The sequence below is a fragment of the Magallana gigas genome, chromosome 3 (genome assembly GCF_963853765.1).
Source record: "Magallana gigas chromosome 3, xbMagGiga1.1, whole genome shotgun sequence".
NCBI lineage: Eukaryota > Metazoa > Mollusca > Bivalvia > Ostreida > Ostreidae > Magallana > Magallana gigas.
In genome coordinates, this window is record NC_088855.1 from 7885922 (window position 1) to 7906934 (window position 21013).

General features: G+C 35.1%; 1 protein-coding gene across 3 annotated transcripts; it reads right to left on the reverse strand.

Moving 5' to 3' along the window:
* Positions 1 to 6983: 6983 nt before the first annotated feature.
* Positions 6984 to 19022, reverse strand: LOC105343970 (protein yippee-like 1). 3 transcript variants are annotated; one of them, XM_066078325.1, is made up of 5 exons: positions 18879 to 19022; positions 12928 to 13262; positions 10286 to 10329; positions 8974 to 9082; positions 6984 to 8732 (listed from the first exon to the last, which is right to left on the reverse strand). In XM_066078325.1, exons 2-5 carry the CDS (start codon positions 13099 to 13101, stop codon positions 8643 to 8645), a joined length of 417 nt encoding a protein of 138 aa, XP_065934397.1. In that variant the 5' UTR covers positions 13102 to 13262; positions 18879 to 19022; the 3' UTR covers positions 6984 to 8642. The 3 variants fall into 3 exon arrangements, with proteins under 3 accessions (XP_065934397.1, XP_011449815.1, XP_034339308.1); XM_011451513.4 differs by having other exon boundaries at positions 12997 to 13262; positions 18852 to 19008; XM_034483417.2 differs by having other exon boundaries at positions 18852 to 19008.
* Positions 19023 to 21013: the final 1991 nt, after the last annotated feature.

Below are 21013 nucleotides of genomic sequence, written 5' to 3' on the forward strand. Positions count from 1 at the left end.
TTTTATTCAGTGATAATTGAAAGCGAAATCTACTTTACATCTGAGTGAACGATTATAAAACATACCATTGAAATTAGAAGTACGAACATATATATTCTATGAGAAAGATTATTTTGACAACTGAGACTTTTAATCAAAAATATAAACGACTGATAATGACGTCGCTAGTCTAGCTGCTGTTGTGTACTTTCTAAAGAACAAGGGCTAAAAAGCAATAAAGCGCTCTCTTTAAGGATCTCCATCTCAGACAACGGTTTAAGCAGTTGAACCCGAGGGACGGACCAAGTTCTCTAATGTCGCTTTCAATGGGTCTTTGTTGGAAACGATTTTACTTGCTTAGTATTAACTGTTTTGAGGAGAGATTTATGAACTACATGCACATAATGGTTCTATATAAAAATACACTTGGGTCTGTTAAATTACTTATCGCTGATATTTATATTGAGAGGAGCCCTGGAATCCTGGTCCTTTATAATTGCCTATCCAATAATTCCGTATTAATAAAACCTTTCAAAGATAGCCGTGCATTATATCGGTATTGGGGGACAATTTGAAATAAAATGAATATCATTGATTAATGGATTTTTTCCCCAGTACAGCTACACTATAAGTTATGTAAATATTTCTTTGAAATACTGATAGTGCCATTTAGATTTAAAAGAACAAACGTTTTCGTACTTTGACCAGATCATACATCTAAGACGTGAACGGGTGACGATTAAAATAGTTGAAAAGAAGTTCGGTACAAATTTACATATAACTGGATGCACCATAGTGCATGGTGAGGCACCCAGTAAGTCTAAATAACGAACATATATAAGGCTAAGTAGATTGTGGTATACATGTATATGTATCTTTATAGCGAAAATATCTGGAGATATTCGAGTACCAAGCGTATGATATCTCATATGTTAGACTAAAATTATTGCTTAACTGGTATCTCAGAATCTAAATTGTTTTGATTTTTGTATATTATTAGGGTATCCAATAATATCCAGGGCATGAAATGAGACTAGGATGGGTTTCAGATGATCTATAGACACACGTATTTTATTCAAATCAGGCCATAGTATCTGAGTTGCTGAAATGTCTTCAGCCTGAGAAATAAGACTTGCTACAGCATAGTATCGATACAGCTATTTCTTCTAATTTTTTCATGCAATTAGAGACATAAACTTATCGTATCTCAATGGTCAAATTGAAGACACTGGACAGGCTAGTGGATTGTATCTCAAAATTTGATTTGACAAGCCACAGAACAAACCAATGTGTGTTATCAAAATCACAGTAACGTATTCCGATTGATAATGATACGGGTAGTAGTTGTATATTTTCTTTGTTTAGCTTCCAGATTAACAGATTATCGGCTCACGTTAATTCCAAGTGTCTGGTTGGGCTTTGTGCCGACTAATCGGGAATAGATTATCAAATCGGGGATGTGAGCCAGTGACCATGTGCAATATTTTACCCGGCATTCATTGGAGCGGTGAACACCGAGCTCTGAGGGACTTGTCAAGGCCATGTTGTTGTAGGACGTGGTTGGCTTAGCTTGTTTATTTGCTTTAGTAGATTTTTGTACACGTATAAAGTTATACAATAATGGTAGTAGTAGTGAATTTAAACAAATTAAACAGACTCGATTGTTAAAAGATAATTCTTAATTTCAAATCCCTGTCTTCGAATATTTTAAAGTTGATTATGTAGTGAAACTAAATTAACGCGAAATTGTATTGATTTGCACACAAACTGAAACTTGTGAGATGTAAATCTGTATTATAAATACAAATGTACTATATATGTTTTTAAAAAATAGAAAAAAAGGCGATATCTCAAGAAAAAATATATATACAGCTCCGTATTCATATAAATCACCTCTCTACGAAAAAAGTGATAAACCTCCCGGCCGGTATTCGTTGGACAGACGTACAACCATGTTTGGATCTTTACCAAAATTTTTAATCTTGTAACCCCAATAGTCGAGTAAAGTGGTTTGTCGATGGATTTAAGTAATGTGCTTATATGCTTAAAGAATTTGAATTTACAATGATGTGTGGCGATAGTCGGTTAATCTCGGTTTGAACCCTTTTGTTGTTTCGCTTCATGATTGGTGATAACGAGAGAGAGAGAGAGAGAGAGAGAGAGAGAGAGAGAGAGAGAGAGAAAGAGCGAGCTTGAGCTGTCTCATAGATTTGTTAAGCTATAATCTATTTTTTAGTAAGGAAACTTCAATAATTACATGTATACTAGTATTTTACCTTTTAAAATTGGTTATTTTCTATAACTTAATATAGAGCTCTTCTTTTCAAGGAGATCAATACATGCTAAAAAAGGCCACGACAATCAAGTCCTCTTAAGTAATTGAGACAGTCATAAGATGGGGAATTCATTGAGGGGACGATTCAACATGGACCCTTGTCCAGTGTGAGAAAAAGAACATGATTTTATAGCATACTGGGCATTAAAACCTTTATTTCTTTATTTATTTATTCATTTATTTATTAACACAAATATATGTAATTGTTTGACATAGGACATTTGAAAGAAACTGAAAACCATATAAAACTTAATAAAAACATTTGCCGGATACTTGTTGATAGACATTATAGTTCACTTAAGACTGATATTTATGGAGGCTGGGTGCTCAACAAACTCATCATATCTAACTTAAAATTTATTTGATAATTTTTTTTAGCCATGCATCAACAATATTATTAGTAAAGAGAGAATCCACATATTTTAAGTTTAGAATTGAATAATAAAAGAAGTAATTAATGTAGTCTAAAAATCGCTACGACCATCCAGCCGACATGAACATGGAAATGTACACACACGTGCACAAATGTAAGATTTCTAACTTCATATGACTTGATATTCATTTTTTAAAGCAATTTGATAGCAAAGACGCAATGATTAGAAAACGACGTTATAGTACGGTATGGTAAAGAAATTAAAAGATAATGCTTCGTGAATACTCTGGTTACGACAACGGTGGCTTAAATGGGGGTAAGGATATCGCAACGACTTTTTTTTTTTATTCAAACGCACTCCTTGTTTTTGACCTTCAGGCAATGACAAGGGAAACAACACGCACAGCAATCTAAACAAACATACGATACTTATACATTCTTATTATATAAATAGTGCCTGTTTGGGAGGGTAACAGTTGAAATTGACACCCCGAGAAAACCATTGTCAACCGACGCGAAGCGGAGGTTGACAATGGTTTTCGAGGGGTGTCAATTTCAACTGTTATCCTCCCAAACAGGCACTATTTATTTTGTTATACTGAATGTCTTTTTTAAAATTTTTAAGAAAATTTTACTGCTTTTATATAGGAATAACGTGAATTCTACAGCGAACCGTACGCGCATAATTTTCGCGCATGTAACATTTTTTAATGTTACCCGTTGCCAAGTGCGTTGCTAACGCTGAGGGTAATAGTAAATATTATTAACTGCGTCTTAACCAATCAGATTTCAGTATTTAACATGAAAGTATAACAATAATTTAATTTGAACAGACGTTGAGTCGTTTTGATTTTGTAAAAAAATTATCATCGTAATATTTATAGATGAAGGGTAATAGGTTGTGTAATCGCTTTGATTGCACTGGGGTACTTAAACAATACATTCATTCATTCTTTATTTCTTTAAGCTTTGCGGCTCATCAGATTATACAAATTATACATTGTAAAGAACAGAAGTGGGTGTTTTACAGGAGACCTAGTGCATGCGCGGATCTAGAGGGGGGGGGGGTCGGGGGGGGGGGGGGTCCCGACCCCCCCTGGAAAATGAAAATTTATTAAATTTACATAGTAAAATTATCGCGAAATTATGCCTCGGACCCCCCCTGGCAAACACAATTATCCTTCGGACCCCCCCTGGAAAAATTTTCTGGATCCGCGCATGTAGTGCATACATAAATATGAAATATGACATAAGTAAAGGGGAAAAAATCAAAAGAACAACATTTAAAGTTAATTACAAACATCAGTTCTTAATTTCATGCTACACAAAATATATTTGCCGAGGATACGCATATCTTTAAAATTTTCGTTATTAAACAATTGCAACAGTTTGAACATCGATGGTTTCTCATAAAAAAATACCTTTTTAATATATTTTTACGGTATTTAATATATACTGGACATACTTCAATAAAATAGAATTCATCTTCAACATACTTTTTACATGAAAAGCAGTTCCTTTGGGCTCTTTGTGAATTATTGTACCTTCGAGTTTCGATGGCTAAACAAGAAGACAATCCAATTTCGATATAACTGTTGAAATTTTACAGGAACTGACTTTCTAAGGCACATTGGAGATAAAATCCATCAACTAAAATATATTCATTGGTTGTTTACCGGGTATGAAGGAAGTCAGCATTGAAGCATTGAATAAAAAATACGAACATAACCCGCGTCAGTGATTTCTTCTGTTCATCTTATATTCATTTTACATGAGAACTCTCAAAGAAGGCAAAGTATTGTTTACAAAAATTAATTTAATACCTGTCCATTTTGGGTTTTTTAAAATCAGTATTTTAAGTGAAAAAAAACCCGAGCAATTTTTCCATATATCGACTATTTAGAAATCCGACATCAGCCCGTGCAGGCTGTGCTCCGTGCAGTCTGTGCTCCGTGCAGGCTGTGCTCCGTGCAGTCTGTGCTCAGTGCAGTCTGTGCACCTTGAAGTCTGTGCTGTTAATCGAATGTTCACGAGTTTCGATCAGTCTCGAAAATACTACGAGTACAATCGAATTTCTTTATATACAATGGAGAAAATACCCAATGTCGATTCAATTTGTACCAATTCAGTTAGACTTTTAACTCAATTTTGAACATATTCAGTACATTTCAGTCTTTACTTACAGTGTGGCAAATGAGTAATACTCAAAGCGTCGACAGTAGAAGTTAAAGCCGTGGTTTTTTCGGTTAAAAATAAGACGTTGCCTTAAAATATGTAAAATATGACATGTACATTATCTACTGAATTGTACAACTAATGTAAATTAGTTGATTTTTGTTATCATCTGAAATTCAGTTGTTCTTAGCTGCAATAATCTAGCCCTCTCCCATTTTTGGGGGGGGGGGGGGGGGGGGGGGGTGGGGGTAAACATCTTCAGTAAACATGAAATTAAAAAAATCGGAGAGGGCTACATTATTGCACCTAGTTGTTCTTGACCCTTTTAATTTTTTTTTACTTCAATGTTCCTTATTTAGCTTTGTCCTTCTTTATAATGACCATCGGGATTTTAATTTGCAAAAACAAAACGTTTTAGTGGATTGTCTCCACTAAAAAATAGGTAAAAAAGGACAAAAAATTGCGTAATGTGGGACGCAAGTTCTTGTTAAAAATGTACGAAGAGCACTAACCAAATTATTATGTAGCTTTAAAAAGGTTCGCCCCACTAACCGCATCCCTAACTCGACTGGAAGCTGAGATATGAAGGACATCGGAAATTGCTGCTGATAATAACCATACTCAGTCTGAGGAAATATTGTCCATATACACGGCGTTTTTTTCTATCTTCCCTCAGACACTTATTATCATTATCACAAATAGTTCAAGCATACAGAAATTAAATCATAGTTCTAAGTATTGTTCCCCCCCCCTCCTCGGGGGGGGGGGGGGGGGTAAGGGGTTGAAAATACACCCCAGGGGGTGTTAAAAATACAGTACATTGGGACGACCGAACATAACCATTTCTTTTGGACTCTTTCGGACCCTCCCTTAGAAGAGGTATTATGCAGGAAAGACAACCCTCGCTTAAAATAAAATAACTGTAGTTCGTTAAATAACAGTTATTCCTCCAATTCTCTACCTCTCAGAATGTTTACACATCGTATCATCTTAGGAGGGTTAAACATGCATCAGTTATTCGGCTGTATATAAGAAGAAAAAAAATCGAATTATCGTTATACTGTAGATTAATACTACATGTATAATCACTTTAAAAAGGTGAAAAAAGGCAACTAATACGATTTTCTACATCAATAACTCACACGAAATTAATTTGAATTGCAACATGAAGCGTGTTTCATTCCGTTATAACGCTTTCTTTCCAGCATTGGTGAGCTTAACAACACTTGATGCGCTATCACCGCTGATAAAGCCAAACTCCGAGTCAAAATACTAATATAACGACACATCGATCGGCGAAAAAATCCCACAAAAACAAAGTATTTCATCACAGGACTAATATAATGTAATTCAGTAACGGCCCTGAACTCCAGTCAACCCCTGTAATTGTTTTTTAAGTCACAGTAAACAATAACATCTATGATCATGGCAGTAGCATATTCAGGAATTGCATTTTAACTTCTAAAAATTATTTTAAAAAAAATAATATTAACAAAAACGCATGACAAATTATCGATCTATTTCGAGTCTTTTTAATCGCAGGGGAAAAAGCGGTTCAAATATGATTTTGTAACACGACCTTGAGACCTGTTGCATTAAAAATCCGAGGACGAAATCGAAAGGTTTTTATTATAGGTATAGTTCAAATTCCAACTGATATAATCCAAGGCCTTGCTTAGTTAAATACCTCCCATGTTGACTACGGTTGATAAAGAGACAACCAGTTGTCAGTGCCTGCAGTGTGCTTGCTCCCACAACATATCAACAGCACCACTGCGCCATGGCGACAACCCACCGGTCAGGGCCGCGAGATCCGAGGAGCTGGGACAGGATAATCCCGATAGTCCCATGTTTGTCAATCAGCATCTACCTGTCTGATAATCCAATCAAGTCTATATCAACAGGATTTTATCCGTGTGTTGCTATCCCCTCCTTTCCCAGACATAACAAAAAGACCGTAATCAATAATCAATAACTGATATGCATGCATGTCAGCAGTAGGAATCAATTTTTAAAGAATCCAGGTAGTACCATGGTATCAAAATCTGATAATCCAAATCTGTCAATCGAAGATCTGTCGAGGCAAAGATTGATCGCGAAACACAAACTATAACAAATGTAAATTATTTAGTATTTATTGAAGCCTCTCAACCATAAGGCGTGACAATATATAAATAATATTGACAACAAAAAGAAAGCAAGTAACAAACATAGCACTATATGAAAATCTCCAAACACAGTCGATTACAGGATTTGGATGGTCAAGCATACACTTATACATGTACATAGGTGATACACGACCAGTCAGAAATACAGGGCTCCCATTCAATCCATAAGTGGTGAATTCATTGTGTGATGAAAATGTTTCACTTCCGGGTTACAGATTCAAATGGTCAGTTGTTTTTTTGACTGCTTAACAGTGTCAGAGGAAATCAAACAACACTGTGTTATATTTATCATATAATGGTACTTTGTGGATTAATTAATCCAATTCCAACAAAATAAATATTTGAAAAAAACTATTTCAATACAATGGCAATTTCATGGGGGTGAAAAAAATATGTGTTAAAAAATGATTTTTAACAATTTGAAAGACATTGGATAAGTTTTATATGAAATATCCCCTACAATTTACACATGTTATGAGATGAATTGATAAAGGTAAGTGCATTGACAAGTGTTCCACACATACATACATACACACATGTATTTACAACAGGTACTGACACCCAGGTATTCTACAAATCTATCAAAATATGTTAGCAAAGAAATGTAACAACAAAATGACTCAACCTCCATATTCTAATCACTAATTCAAATGTATTGTGTCAAAAAAAGCAAACCAAATTGAAAGATACAGATAACACACCTGAAAGACAGAAACCACGTTTACAAAATACATAGCAAATTAGGAGTTATCTCTCTTGATTTGAAAGTGCTCGTACAAGCAACACGTACATGAAATCATTTTTAAAGTATCCTCTTGATAGTTCATACAAAAGAGGGTCAAAGGCAAGGAATCAAACTATGAACACAGCAAAACCTGGTAAAATTTCTGAAAATATTGATGGGTTTAGATATGAAGTGCTTAAAAACTGCATTACAGGGAATTGTCATTTAACATTACATGCCCTGTTCAATGTAACAGCCGATAAAGACTCATTCATTCTGGTGTTTTTCTCAACCTCCAAAAACTTTTTCAGTGGTTTGTTATTTTTCTCCTTTTTTCATAGTTATGTATTACCTGAGATAAGCTTATCTTGTGCTTCTACCAAAACACATACTCAGTGTACAAAATCTTATAGAATTAAGTTTGTCCATCCACAAACTGAGAAGTGTGCTGCATCACACTCTGACAGACATATTTACTTATATAATCGGAGGCATTGACAGATATATCACAGATGTGTTCTGTCTGGATTGAATGCCAAGGCCTTGTTCTTTAAATGGAAAGTTTAGCCTCTCTTCATCAAGACTGAGTGTGTGTGTGTGTGTGTGTGGCTTAGAATTCCATTCAGATCAAGCTTCCGATGAATTCTGATGAGTTGGTCCATAGAGAGACTTTTCCTGAGAGAAATGAATGAGAGAGACATGAACACTGTTCTACAGCCTACCCAAACACACAGAGAGAGAAGCCCAAGTCTACAGCAATGGCACAGCTTCCCTGGCCCTAAGTCAACCTTGCCCTCATCATCATAAGGGAGAACACATCACATTCTGCAGTGGTCAGTAAAAAACGGTCAAAATCCAAGAGCATTGTCTGTTTGTTTGTCATCCTAGTCAGGCCCAGCCATTGTCCTTGATCATGTGAGCAAGTTCAATGATGAATTTTCCTTCCTTGTATTTTTGACTAGATTCAAAAGCGTGCTCCTGAAAGTTGAAAAGAAAATGTTGAAATAAATTTCCTTCTTTAACTTTGCAACATTGCACACAGTTGTACATATTTTGCATGTGCAGAAAAATTAAATGACTGGATAGATTATTGGTTCACTTTTGGCAGGTATAAAACAGTTAGAATACAATGATGGCTCTATAGGTATACATCTCATTTATTTGTTTACAACATGCTGGCTTTGTTTTGAACCATTTGTACAATGTAACAAGCTCTTACATATTTCCATCCTAGTGTTGTTTTACAGCATTCACAGAATATGTCAGCCACAGCATGGAGTCCCGTTAATAAAACCCTCTCTTCTGCCGGGCCACAACCAACATTAACCCTGAAAAAAAAATCATTTCCCCAATTAACACACAAATATTATCTACACTGTAAACATTGCTAGAGTTCACCTCAGCCATTATCTTCAGCTTCTGTACTCTAAGTAATATCTATCATCATAATATTCTCTGATTCTAGTACATTCTCTGAGAGTTTTTGCAATTTTCTGTAGTTCTTTAGATGCAGTAACTTGATGATAAGAATTCATATCTTCCCAACAAACCCAAAACTACATTCTGGCACATCATTTGCTATCGCTAAGATTAATTTAGATTTGTCATTTTGAGAGCAAACACCTGAACAGAATAGGTATCAATGCCTTCTGATGGATTGAACCTCATCTAGGTTTGACCCCTGACCTACATCTGTCAATCACATGTTGATGTGTGGGAGATCTGGGACAGTCCTGTAATTAGAGGCACCAGGGATCATCAGGCTAATGGGTCGATCCAATCAATGCCCCCAAGGTCATCATTATTCTACATATATGTCCTATTCTACTCTGAAATAAGCCCATCATTCTATTTCTAGTCTAGCATTAACATGAAGAGAAAAATCAGAGGGAAAAACAATTTTTTGTGCAGGAATATTTTTTGACAGCAGATGCATACATCTATATCCTTTTTAAGGTTGAGTCATCAATATGCATATAGTTTCCTAACTGGATAGTCATCAAAAGCAAAACTTAATGTCTGAAGCAGTGAAACTTGGTTGCGTCTGAATATAAAATAAGGAGGATGCCTACATCTTGTTCAACGCAAACGATTCCTAAGGGACCTGATGTTTTTATAAGTGTTATATTGATTTTCACTCAATGCCAGGACCAATTTTCTGCTTCCATGTTAGTCACCACAAACTTGTTTTTAAGCCTGCCTGCCCTGTCAACTTTCAATCATAACCCAGTTATTCCTGGGTTATATAATTTCCTGTCTCGCTTTAAGAGACAAGGGGAGATAATTTGCTGTCAGTATACCACACTGACTTAAACAGATAAGACAAGGGGAGATAATTTGCTGTCAGGATACTTACACTGAGTTTAACAGACAAGGGGAGATAATTTGCTGTCAGGATACTCACATTGAGTTAAACAGACAAGGGGAGGTAATTTTGATGTCAGGATACTCACACTGAATTAGGGGAGATAATTTGCTGTCAGGATACTCACATTGAGTTAAGGGAGATATTAAGCTATCAGGATACTTACACCGAGTTAAATAGATAAGCTCTTCCTTGACTTCCCTGGAAAGACTGAAAGATAAAAGAAATAAGGGTAAATTTCTATGTCAGTACAAGTACTGCATGATTACAAGATGTTAGCTAAGGACTGAATTCTAATTAAAAGATTCATATATATACATATAAAGTTTAGATGGTAATTCTTTGGATTCAAATTGCATAAAGGGTAATTCAAAACATTAAGAAATTTGAGAAATTCAGGACATCTGTTGGAAAAAGAAAATGTCGATTTGATTAAATATGAATTGGTTGGGTTGATATTCTAATTTATTGAAAGATTCTTAATGAGTGATTTAAATTACATTTATTTAATTCTAATGCATTGCTCTTTTTAATTACAAATAGAAAACTAAATGATTTTGAATATATTAACAAGGAAAAATCTTCATATTGCATATATTTTATGCCTTAAATAGATTATGTGATCCTTATCATAGAAACCTTTATATTTTTTCAATCCCTTATATAATGTGATCATTATCATCAAAGAACAAGAATCTATTAAGATAAATTTCATCATGCTACAACCCAGCGGGATAACTATCTCACTGTTGACAAAAAGGACCATAAGGACTATAAATATCACCTTAACATTAAGCTTGCATGACTTCTGGCTTTGCTCTTTATGTTGTGAGGACCTAACAGCAAACTTATAGGGCAGCATAAATTTTGTAGTATCTTTATACTTGTATCCTGTAATAAGATAAGTTTGATATTCCTATCTCATATAGCATTGGGTCTGACCGATTTTGACCCCGAGGTTGTGTTGATGTTACTTATATTTCAGATAAAACAAAGCAATGATGGTCATATACTGGTCTTGTTTATATGGCCTTGTTTAAACTGTGGGTATAACCCTGGTGACTTTGAGGGGTGGGTAAGGTTGCATGACTAAAGCTGGGATCCCCAGGTTCAGCTAGGTCATGTTTTGACTTGTATAATATTACGCCTGACTCAAACTGAAACCAACACTGGTGAACTTGTTGTGTACAATTTTAAAGATTGTAAAAAATACATTATACATGTAGTAGAATAAAATTAGTAAACATAAAAATGATTTATATGATAATCAAAAATCCAAATTTTTATTCAAGTTGAAATACTGATCTACATCCATAAACAAAACAATCATTACCCATTTAGTGATAAATTATATTAAAGGTCTTTATATGATTTAAAGCATACTGACATCAGGTAGAAACATGCTGGGCTGGAATCTGACTCATTTCTATTTAACATGTATTATTTTCACTTGACTAAATTCTAACAAGGATTTCATATCCTTTTTGCGGTAGTTTTATCATTTAAGCCACATATACATGTATACTCATGTACATGTTAACCAAACCTTCTTATGCCCAAATTCAGCGGTAAAACAAATCACAAAATAAATACGATGACACAATCTATTGGTATCCCACAATTTATGATGCTACTTATCTATATGAAAAATAAATTGCAGGTAAGCTCGTCAGTGATGAAAGGTAGTGCATTTATTACACAACAACATACGTCTGCTAAAGTCACGTTGTTCACCTGTCTCTGAGCTATTATCACCGAGTCCCTTGCCAATTAACTGTATCAAAATACATCTGTCCATACTTATATTGATAGGAAGGACTATCAGTCTTAATGACCAAGGCTCGTAATGACCGTCATTGCTGAGTACAACAAGGTCCTACAATCATATTGATTTTGGCATAAAAGGGAAATATGATATACATGTAACAGTAGTCCTATAGTTAATAGCTGAGGGGATCACTTCTACTTTGATAAATGTATAATTATTAAAACTTTGCTATTTTTTACAAGTCCTGTGTACTAGTTATATGTAAATACAGCTATTTTGTTTTACGTGAGCTAGTCTCCAATGACTAACAGTCGGATACCGTGATAAATTCCGTCCCCAGGATTTGGTGACTAGGAAACAAGTGCCCGAGTTATCATAAATAGCTCTCTGTTAAACCAGGAAACACCACTTATGTATATATTTCCTTTCCTTACCGCATATCGCTATCACTTAATCCTACTGTTAACAAACTTTCACTACTACACAGAAAACTTAAGATTTCGTGACATAATTCCACACAGTACTACAGTGGCAACTCTTGTTTAATTGGGACAGGACCTAAGTAGCAGTAAGTGGCAGTGACAAACACTTGCTACTTTTGAATGTCACATATACATGTATTTCTGAAGAACACACTGGATATAATTCTGGCTTTTAAAAATGAATTAATTTTTCCTGCATGTCTAACTTCATTTACAATGAAATTTAACGGTGCAATTTTTTTTACAAATACCTCAACTCATCTTTCTTTTTTTACTTTTTGGTGCAGGATACGGTAAAACATGCTTATCATGCTCATAGCAAAGTGTCTGATAAACAATGTAGCATAAACTGTTATATCTGATAAACATATAATACATTATAAAGACTTAGGGGAATGAAAATGAGTTAGCTGTAAGCTTGAATTCATTATAAGTATGTATGCTGTAACCAAGCTTTATTGTAAACTACAGGCTCTGCTGATAGCTTACCTTTGTGATAAGTTCGTCGTGATTGGCCAGGTGAGCCCGGCAGTGAACACAACTATATTTATAGCTTACCTTTGAGATAAGTTCGTCGTGATTGGCCAGGTGAGCCCGGCAGTGAACACAACTATATTTATAGCTTACCTTTGAGATAAGTTCGTCGTGATTGGCCAGGTGAGCCCGGCAGTGAACACAACTATATTTTCGGTGGCACTCGTTTGGCAAATACGCTTGAAAGGTTTTCACCATCTTGGAAAATCTTAGACATTAAAACTCGGTGCGCCAGTTTCTGTGATCCCAGAATCCCCCTCAGTCTTGCTCTTTTTGCCTAGATCAGCCTGTGTGTTTGTCCTGTTGATCAACTGCTCACTTCTCTTTGGTCATCTAATAAGCCTGCTAGATTTTCTCACCTGGAAACAAAATCAATATTGAGTCTAACTTGTTATATACAGCTTCATACTGGATGTGGAAAGTTCCGCAAGACAAAGTTCATGACTCGGCTCTCCAATGGAAGTGAGTACGATTAGGCAGTCTTCTGTCAGGTTTAATCAACTGCTACGACAAAAACAAATACTCCAATGCCAGTAGTAGAGGTAACTGTCACTGAATCATCTCCTACTGAATGAAGAGTGTTAATGTACGGTAGCATGGTAACTTGGTCTGTCAATACTTAACAGGTGTTCTACGAGTTGCCATGCAAGAACAGCCGTCTGCTAGAGAAGTCTTATTCAATACCGCTCAATATACATATATGTATCAGATTGTCCCATGGTATAAGCATGGGCCTAGCCTGTTATCCGATATAAATTGTCTAACATGATTGACAGTATAACAGATCAGCTAGTACCGGAAGTTTACAATCACAAAAATATCAAAAAGAAGGAAAACAATAAATTCTTAAAATTCTACCGGCAAATTTTAAATTCTTGAAAATAATAAAAAGAAGCATGTACTGAATTGCATGAATGTCTGCAGCAAACTTAACATGCATGACAACAAAAGGGATTGATAAGTGGTCTCCCCTGAAACTCCCCTCATTTATGAGTTGTCTGCCTTAAACCTGTTTTGTCTGATGTTTTTAACACCAATATCAAGAAACTGCACCTTAAGATCAAGCACCCACAATTACCAAGCAGCAACCAATTGCCAATACCAGTGCTGTTGAGAGCTGAACTGACAGCTTTAAATTAGCAACATGTGATTATTCTTAAAATGATAGAGCATTCTCCAAACTAAAATGAATACAAGACTCTGGCATTCCTCTTTCTAGAAAAAGCATGTACAGTGCAAAAAATAAAAAGTTATGAAAGTCATATAGAAATACAATGAAAAAATTATAAATAAATGATGTTAGAGTTTCAACACAAATAATCTATTTTGCTTATATTTTGTCCAAATTCAAATTGCTTGCCAAGAAAGTGGACATAATTATCCTGATTTCCTAGATGCAGCACATTCTATGTTCGCAGTGGGATAGTGATAGGAAGACACACAAACATTGCCAGAAAGCTCTGATGATAAAGATTATATATACCCAAGGAAAACAAGACACAATATTAAAGAGGGCAATAAACCTCACGATATTACAGTCCGCTGTGTCAATTACATCATTGGCCATCCTGTCCATGCACGATAACACTGGGTAATCCTCTTAAAAATAGGACCTACAGACCAAACAACACCTCCCTATCTCTCTAATAACCGTCTACATACCTCTAGACTCTGAACCAGTGTGTGTATATTCCTCGATTCAAGCAGATTATAGACTTAATAATGATACAAACAAGACACCCTTCATTGGTAAAGACATTAATTAAAATATTGAACACTATCAAAGTGTTCTGTCCCTTAAACCAATAGTTTTATATGACCCTTATGTTTGACCTTTACATCCTTTGATGACACCCCTCTTCTTAAGACTGGTGGGAGGGGGTGTAAAAGTCACATAGAGGTTTATAAGGATGGATTCCTTTGTACTTTAAATTGTCTCATCTTTCAAAGGCAATCTGCCTATTGTATGCAGTGATCCCAGATAGAACTGGTTGTTGATCACATTTAATTTGCTGTAGTGAGGATTCTTAATGATTTTGTACTGAACTCTTGCAAAGGTTAACGACATAGGTGAACAATATATGGTTGTGCCTTTGTCTGTTAAAACAAAACACAAGATATTTAATTCATTAACGTGTGGGCTCAATAAAAAAGCCTGGGAATCAATAGGGAACAAAACAACAATCTGACACATCAATGCATGGAGACTGAAGACATTGGGTTTTGGTTGTTTATGCCAAGCTGGAACAAAGACCACCTATCTGATATGCCATGCAACCTAAATCAAATAATTCTGGGCTTATACTCATCAACCAAACTACCCTGTATACCTTTTTTGCCAAAGCCATTAAATTTTCCACCAATCATATTTTGTTACTGAAATTGATGTCTTTCTGTTTCCTTGTGCCATTTATTGGTATGAGTCAGAGGTAGCAACAGTTACTGGACGAGGGTATAAATGGGTCAGATGTGTCATTGGTCCTGGGATTCCCTCAGCCTCACTTAATTCAAGCAATTGTCAACCCTGTTCTTTCATGGATGTTGACCGTTTTATATCAAAATCTTTCACGCTGATGCAGAGTCAATCCCAAATAATTCTGTTCCAATTCCTTCTAGCCTCCTTTTTAGCGATAAAACAAGATTTATGGGACAACCCTTGAAACAAAAAGACAAGTCTTAATTGGATCTGTATCTTATTTTCAATGCCAGTTTTGTATTGTCCGGGGGTTATTTCTTATGGAGAAATCTGTAATCACTCATTTAAAAATAGCTGGCTTGGACTGGGGGCATTCAGACGGAAACAGATTGTTGTGGTTATTGATTGGAAAACTCTCGCTTTACCTGATCAATAAGCAATAGAAATTGGTTGTGTGGTCCTTGTGAAATTTACAGATGTATATACTTAAACAAACACAGCCAGATCAATTAGAAATTCAAATAAACGATGCTAGCTTTGAATAACAAACTGCATGGATTTTTAAATTTTGAAAAACAGGTATTTCAAAACAACTATACTGCGCGTGATACACCAAAATAACGATATCATCAGTGAACCTAATCTGTATAAAAACAACTTGTTGGAATATGTGCATGGGTAATAATACCTCATTAAAAGAACGGATAAAAATAAGTCTCTGTGCCTGCTCTTATTTCCTCCCCCAAATTATATTACATGTATATATAAAGGTATTATAATGCTACTGAATAGAAACCCCTTACTCTCAATCTGTAGACATAATCTAACCTTAATTTACACTGAGTAACTTTCTTTTTTGCCATTGGTATAATGGTATCAGCTAGGTTTGTGTAAGTAGGTTTGAACCGATGCCAAGAAATCTTTACACTGGCAAAACACAAAATCAGTCTTTACTCTTTAGTAATAAGGTTTCTCTACCTGCTTTCTGTCATTAAAGCAATTATGCCCCTACATTACAAAGAAATATTGCACCTGCATTCACTTTGCTTCCCTATCCCCCATCCACCCCATTCACCCTTACAAATGTATGATGCACTTTACACAACAGCCTAATAAACAGTCAAAAATACAGTTTTTAATAATCATGTAGATAAGGACACTAATGTGTACCCAAAAAGGAGAACAGACAAGTACACGAGATATATAGTTTATCGATAGGCAAAAAATTGGTCAGTGCACTCAGCTGTTGACTCATTACTTTCCTTGTCGAGATATTAATAGATCCCACCACAATAAATAAGATACCAGCCTTAGTATCACTTGATTTCCTTCTTCCTGCTGTACAAGTTTTGATTATATCTCTATCTTTTTTTTTTTTGCATTAACAGGAAAATGTTAAACATAATAAAGTGCTGATATTTCACAAACTGCCATTATGATGCTTATGCTGAAGATATTAACATGATAAACAGCTGACCTTGCTTTTTTCACCTTGTGACCCTTTGTAATGAATTACCTTGATCAATTAGGGAGAGACTTGTTCACCAGTTTAATGAACTTGTCCAGATCATTAACCAGCCCTGAATGTGCAAAAACATTACCTGGTGTAAGAAGAAAACAATATAAAGCTTGTATCTGATGCTCCAGTTATTCTAAGGGTTACTTCAGGAAGGCATTTTGCAGAGATCAACAGTTCAAGATCAACAGTTCAATATTAGTATGCCTTTATTTGACCAACTCTTCTAACAGTTAAAAAACAAAAAACCAAAACAGACAAATAATTAAACAAAAATGAAAAAGTACTTTGGTGATACATGTATTTACTGCAAGCATGAATTAAGTTGCAATGTACACAAAATAACCTTGTCTGTCATTTTAGTAGGTAACTTGGTATAATCTGTCTTCAATCTGTGAACGTTCTCATGGTTGTTAACTACTATCATATTTATCAGCAAAGATTCGTGAACAACTTTAGTACCCCTGTGTACATGACACAACTGCTAGGAATAGATTGTGTTAAAAAATAATAAAATTTTCATCATGATGCATTTAAATGCATATCGATCAATTCATAATCAAACTAATTTTTACATGAATCAATACAATTAAGATTATAATGAAATAATTTTGTATTGCCATGCTAAATCACAATGATCTGCTCATACATAGCTAACACTTTCATCTTCATTTGTTTTTATTTCCTGTTTAATTATCTTAAATGATTAAACAAAAAATACTCCAATATCCATTGATCCAAGTAATATGTAATATATGAAAACATATTTCCATTGCTAGTAAATATTCACTATAAGACTGGAGGAACTGCGCAATAAGAAAGTAATAACACTGCCACATTTAAACCAATCGCATCGCAATATGTTGACCTAAATCTGCGATGTAAACAAACTACAGCTGATTTCATGTTCTATAAATAGCACCTGCAGGTTAAACGATTTCTTTGTTAAAGAAAAAAGCTTGAGGAAACGAAACCAGAATTCCCATTTTTTTTAAAAGCCCTGTTCATGATTTCCTTTCCAGTTAGGTTTTGCTGAAAAAAACTGATCTATATTCTGATCAGTGATCAGTAACCAGAACAACTTACTTAGCAATGAATAACAAAAACATTAGCAACAAAGGATCAGGACTGCATATTGAAAATCAATGGGCAGTTTGTCATCAGCATTGTCTCTGACTGCAGGACTGAGGTAACACATTGGTGTTAATTATTCATATGAGACTTCCAAGATCACCTGCTCGAGTCTGTGGTTTTTTGTATAGTGCACTGTTTAAGATAAAACTTTTGGCCTTTCAAGTTCAACTTAAAAGATCTTTCATTACTTATGTATGTATACTTGTTAAAACCTGTATAACAAAACAAATGACTACATGCATATGGGTCTAAGTGAATTCAATGAGAAATTATAATTATATTTTAATATTTAAATTGATGTTTGGAAATTTACATTAAAAGAACATACATGTAAATTGAAATTAACATCAACACACCACATCAAAGACGACAAACAATAGACATCAGACTATTATCAGAATACACAGCAGCTGTACACAGCTGATCAATATGACGTTTTCTTCCCAAACAAAGAAAGTAAGCATTTCTTCTTGATTTTTCTTTCATGAGACGCCACATATTCAAATATGTCATAAAAATCGTGCTTAAATGATTCACATTCACCTAACATATTGTGCTTAATTTAGTGAGTGCCCGTGGTTCTTTGTTTATATACATCGACTGTCACATGGCCTATTTTTGATCAAAGGGGTTTCTTTGTTTGCAGGATTTTATTAATCTAATAAACATGTTAACATTTAAACAGTACAAAAACTTCGAATAAATCATTTATCTGTCCATGTGGACGAAGATCCTAGACGAAATCAAACAACAAATGTTTTAGCGCCATTTCAATGCAATACACAAATGGTCGACATGTCTGCTCCAAAACAAAACAAAAACAGCGAACTGAAAGGAAACTACACATCGACTCATTAATAGTATAAATTATGCAGTACTCACGGTGAATAAGTCACTGTCAACACTTGCCAGTGGACTGGACTGTCTTTAATTTCAGTTTGTTGTCCTGCAATCCTCGAGCCGTCAACACATTCAAGGATAATACACCGTCTGTGTTTATCTTCTTACTGCGGAAAATTATGACGTAGCGAAGATCACGTGTCTCAACACAGCAACGTAAACATTGCCATGTGACTGGGAACATTGAGCACTGTACACATAATGTCAAACAGTTGCAACAAATCCTACACAGAGTAGATAATATGTAAATAAAAAAAATGTTGTAAGTTATGTGAACTAATGTCGAGACGAGTACTACACGTACATGTATTTAAATGGCATGCATATGTTGTTGCGTAAATATAATACCTTCGAATTCTGTTATATCGTTCTGAAGGTATATTGCTGCATGAGGGATAAGGTATGTAAAACAAAACAAACATATTTTTAATGTACCACCGGGGAGAGAGAGAGAGAGAGAGAGAGAGAGAGAGAGAGAGAGAGAGAGAGAGAGAGAGAGAGAGAAGCGTGGTTGCTATACACTTTCCTTCTTCAGTGCATTTCAAGTGCATTAAATTCAGCACCTCAAGTGACATTTACTTCCTTCTTTAATTCTTTCAAATACCAGTAAAACCACCTAGTTACAGCCTATTCAGGTGTCTTAAATAGGTAGAAGCATGCAGTTACTTACAATAATGAATATCATGGAATCGAAACCAATTTTTTTTATTCAAAATTACATGTATTTTCAAAATTTTTGGTAATTGAAAATAGACTTACAAAGTATTTTGTCTTATATATATAGGTACACATCTAAATGGCGCGTAATACGACGTGGACGTTAGTTAATTAAAAAAAAAATGTTACAATCCAGATATAGCTGATATTTCTAAGATTTTGATTTACAACTAGTTATTGTCTAGTTAATGTTTAAATTAAATTTAAACCATTCACCAATGTACACCAGCTGCAATAAAATATAAAGTCTTTCCATTTTTTACAGCATTCGTTTCAATCGTATGCATACTTGCTGAAAACCGCCATGTTCTGCATCATTTTTTTTTTTGAAAATCAAGAAAAGAATTTTTAGAAAATAGTGTTAAGAACATCAAATATAAGTTAAAGGTGAAAAAAATCTCGTTCGTTGCATCATATTTTGCAAGTGTGTATGTGAGTGCATGGAACGTTTCTATAACCATGCGTGCAGTCTGTTCGCTAAGAATAGCACATTTTGGATGCGGGTTAACTATGATTCTGCACATTATAGCTGAGTTATTGGTACTTTTATATCACAATTTCTTCCCCGTACCATAAATATCAGATAACTTGAATGTTCTGATAATCGCTAAGCGATTAAGGCGCTATTATCTAAATATATACCCCAATATTATGGTATAAGTTTAGTTTTGATCGAATTAGGTGGGGAATGCCTATTAATCGACCAAAAAGGATGTCTTGTTCCGATCTTCAACCTTTCACGAATGCGGACACCCTTATGCATGCATACTAAAATCTTAAAATTTCTTTCGAGTGGTATTCCGTAAGGCGTGTCTTTCCGTCACGGATGAATGGATGCTGTAATACCGTGGCGCCCCACCCCCAGGAGACCTGGTGAATGGATGCTGTAATACCGTGGCGCCCCACCCCCAGGAGACCTGGTGAATGGATGCTGTAATACCGTGGCGCCCCACCCCAAGAGACCTGGTGAATGGATGCTGTAATACCATGGCGCCCCACCCCCAAGAGACCTGGGGAATGGATGCTGTACGTAATACCGTGGCGTCCCACCTCTAGGAGACCTGGCGTTGGTGAACACCTTTTGATGGTTTGACGGATACATGTAATAGTGCAACATGCATATCTGTGACCATGTTTACAACGGATTTATACAGCGCATTCTTAAAATAAAATTATGAGGAAAAACCACTTTTGTTTTTTCTTTCTCCCAACAACATTCAAAATTCAAAATATTATAGGAGCCACTATATAATCAAAATATTTATCTGAAGCTATTTAATGCATCAAAGCCAACAGTCCTGATATGAAATATGGCGGTAAAGCTTGTACTTATTAGATAAATATTTATATGATTTTGTTTTCACATAAAATTATAAAACGCATGGTTGTATGAATAACTTTCTCACATTCAAGTCAACGTGTTATCT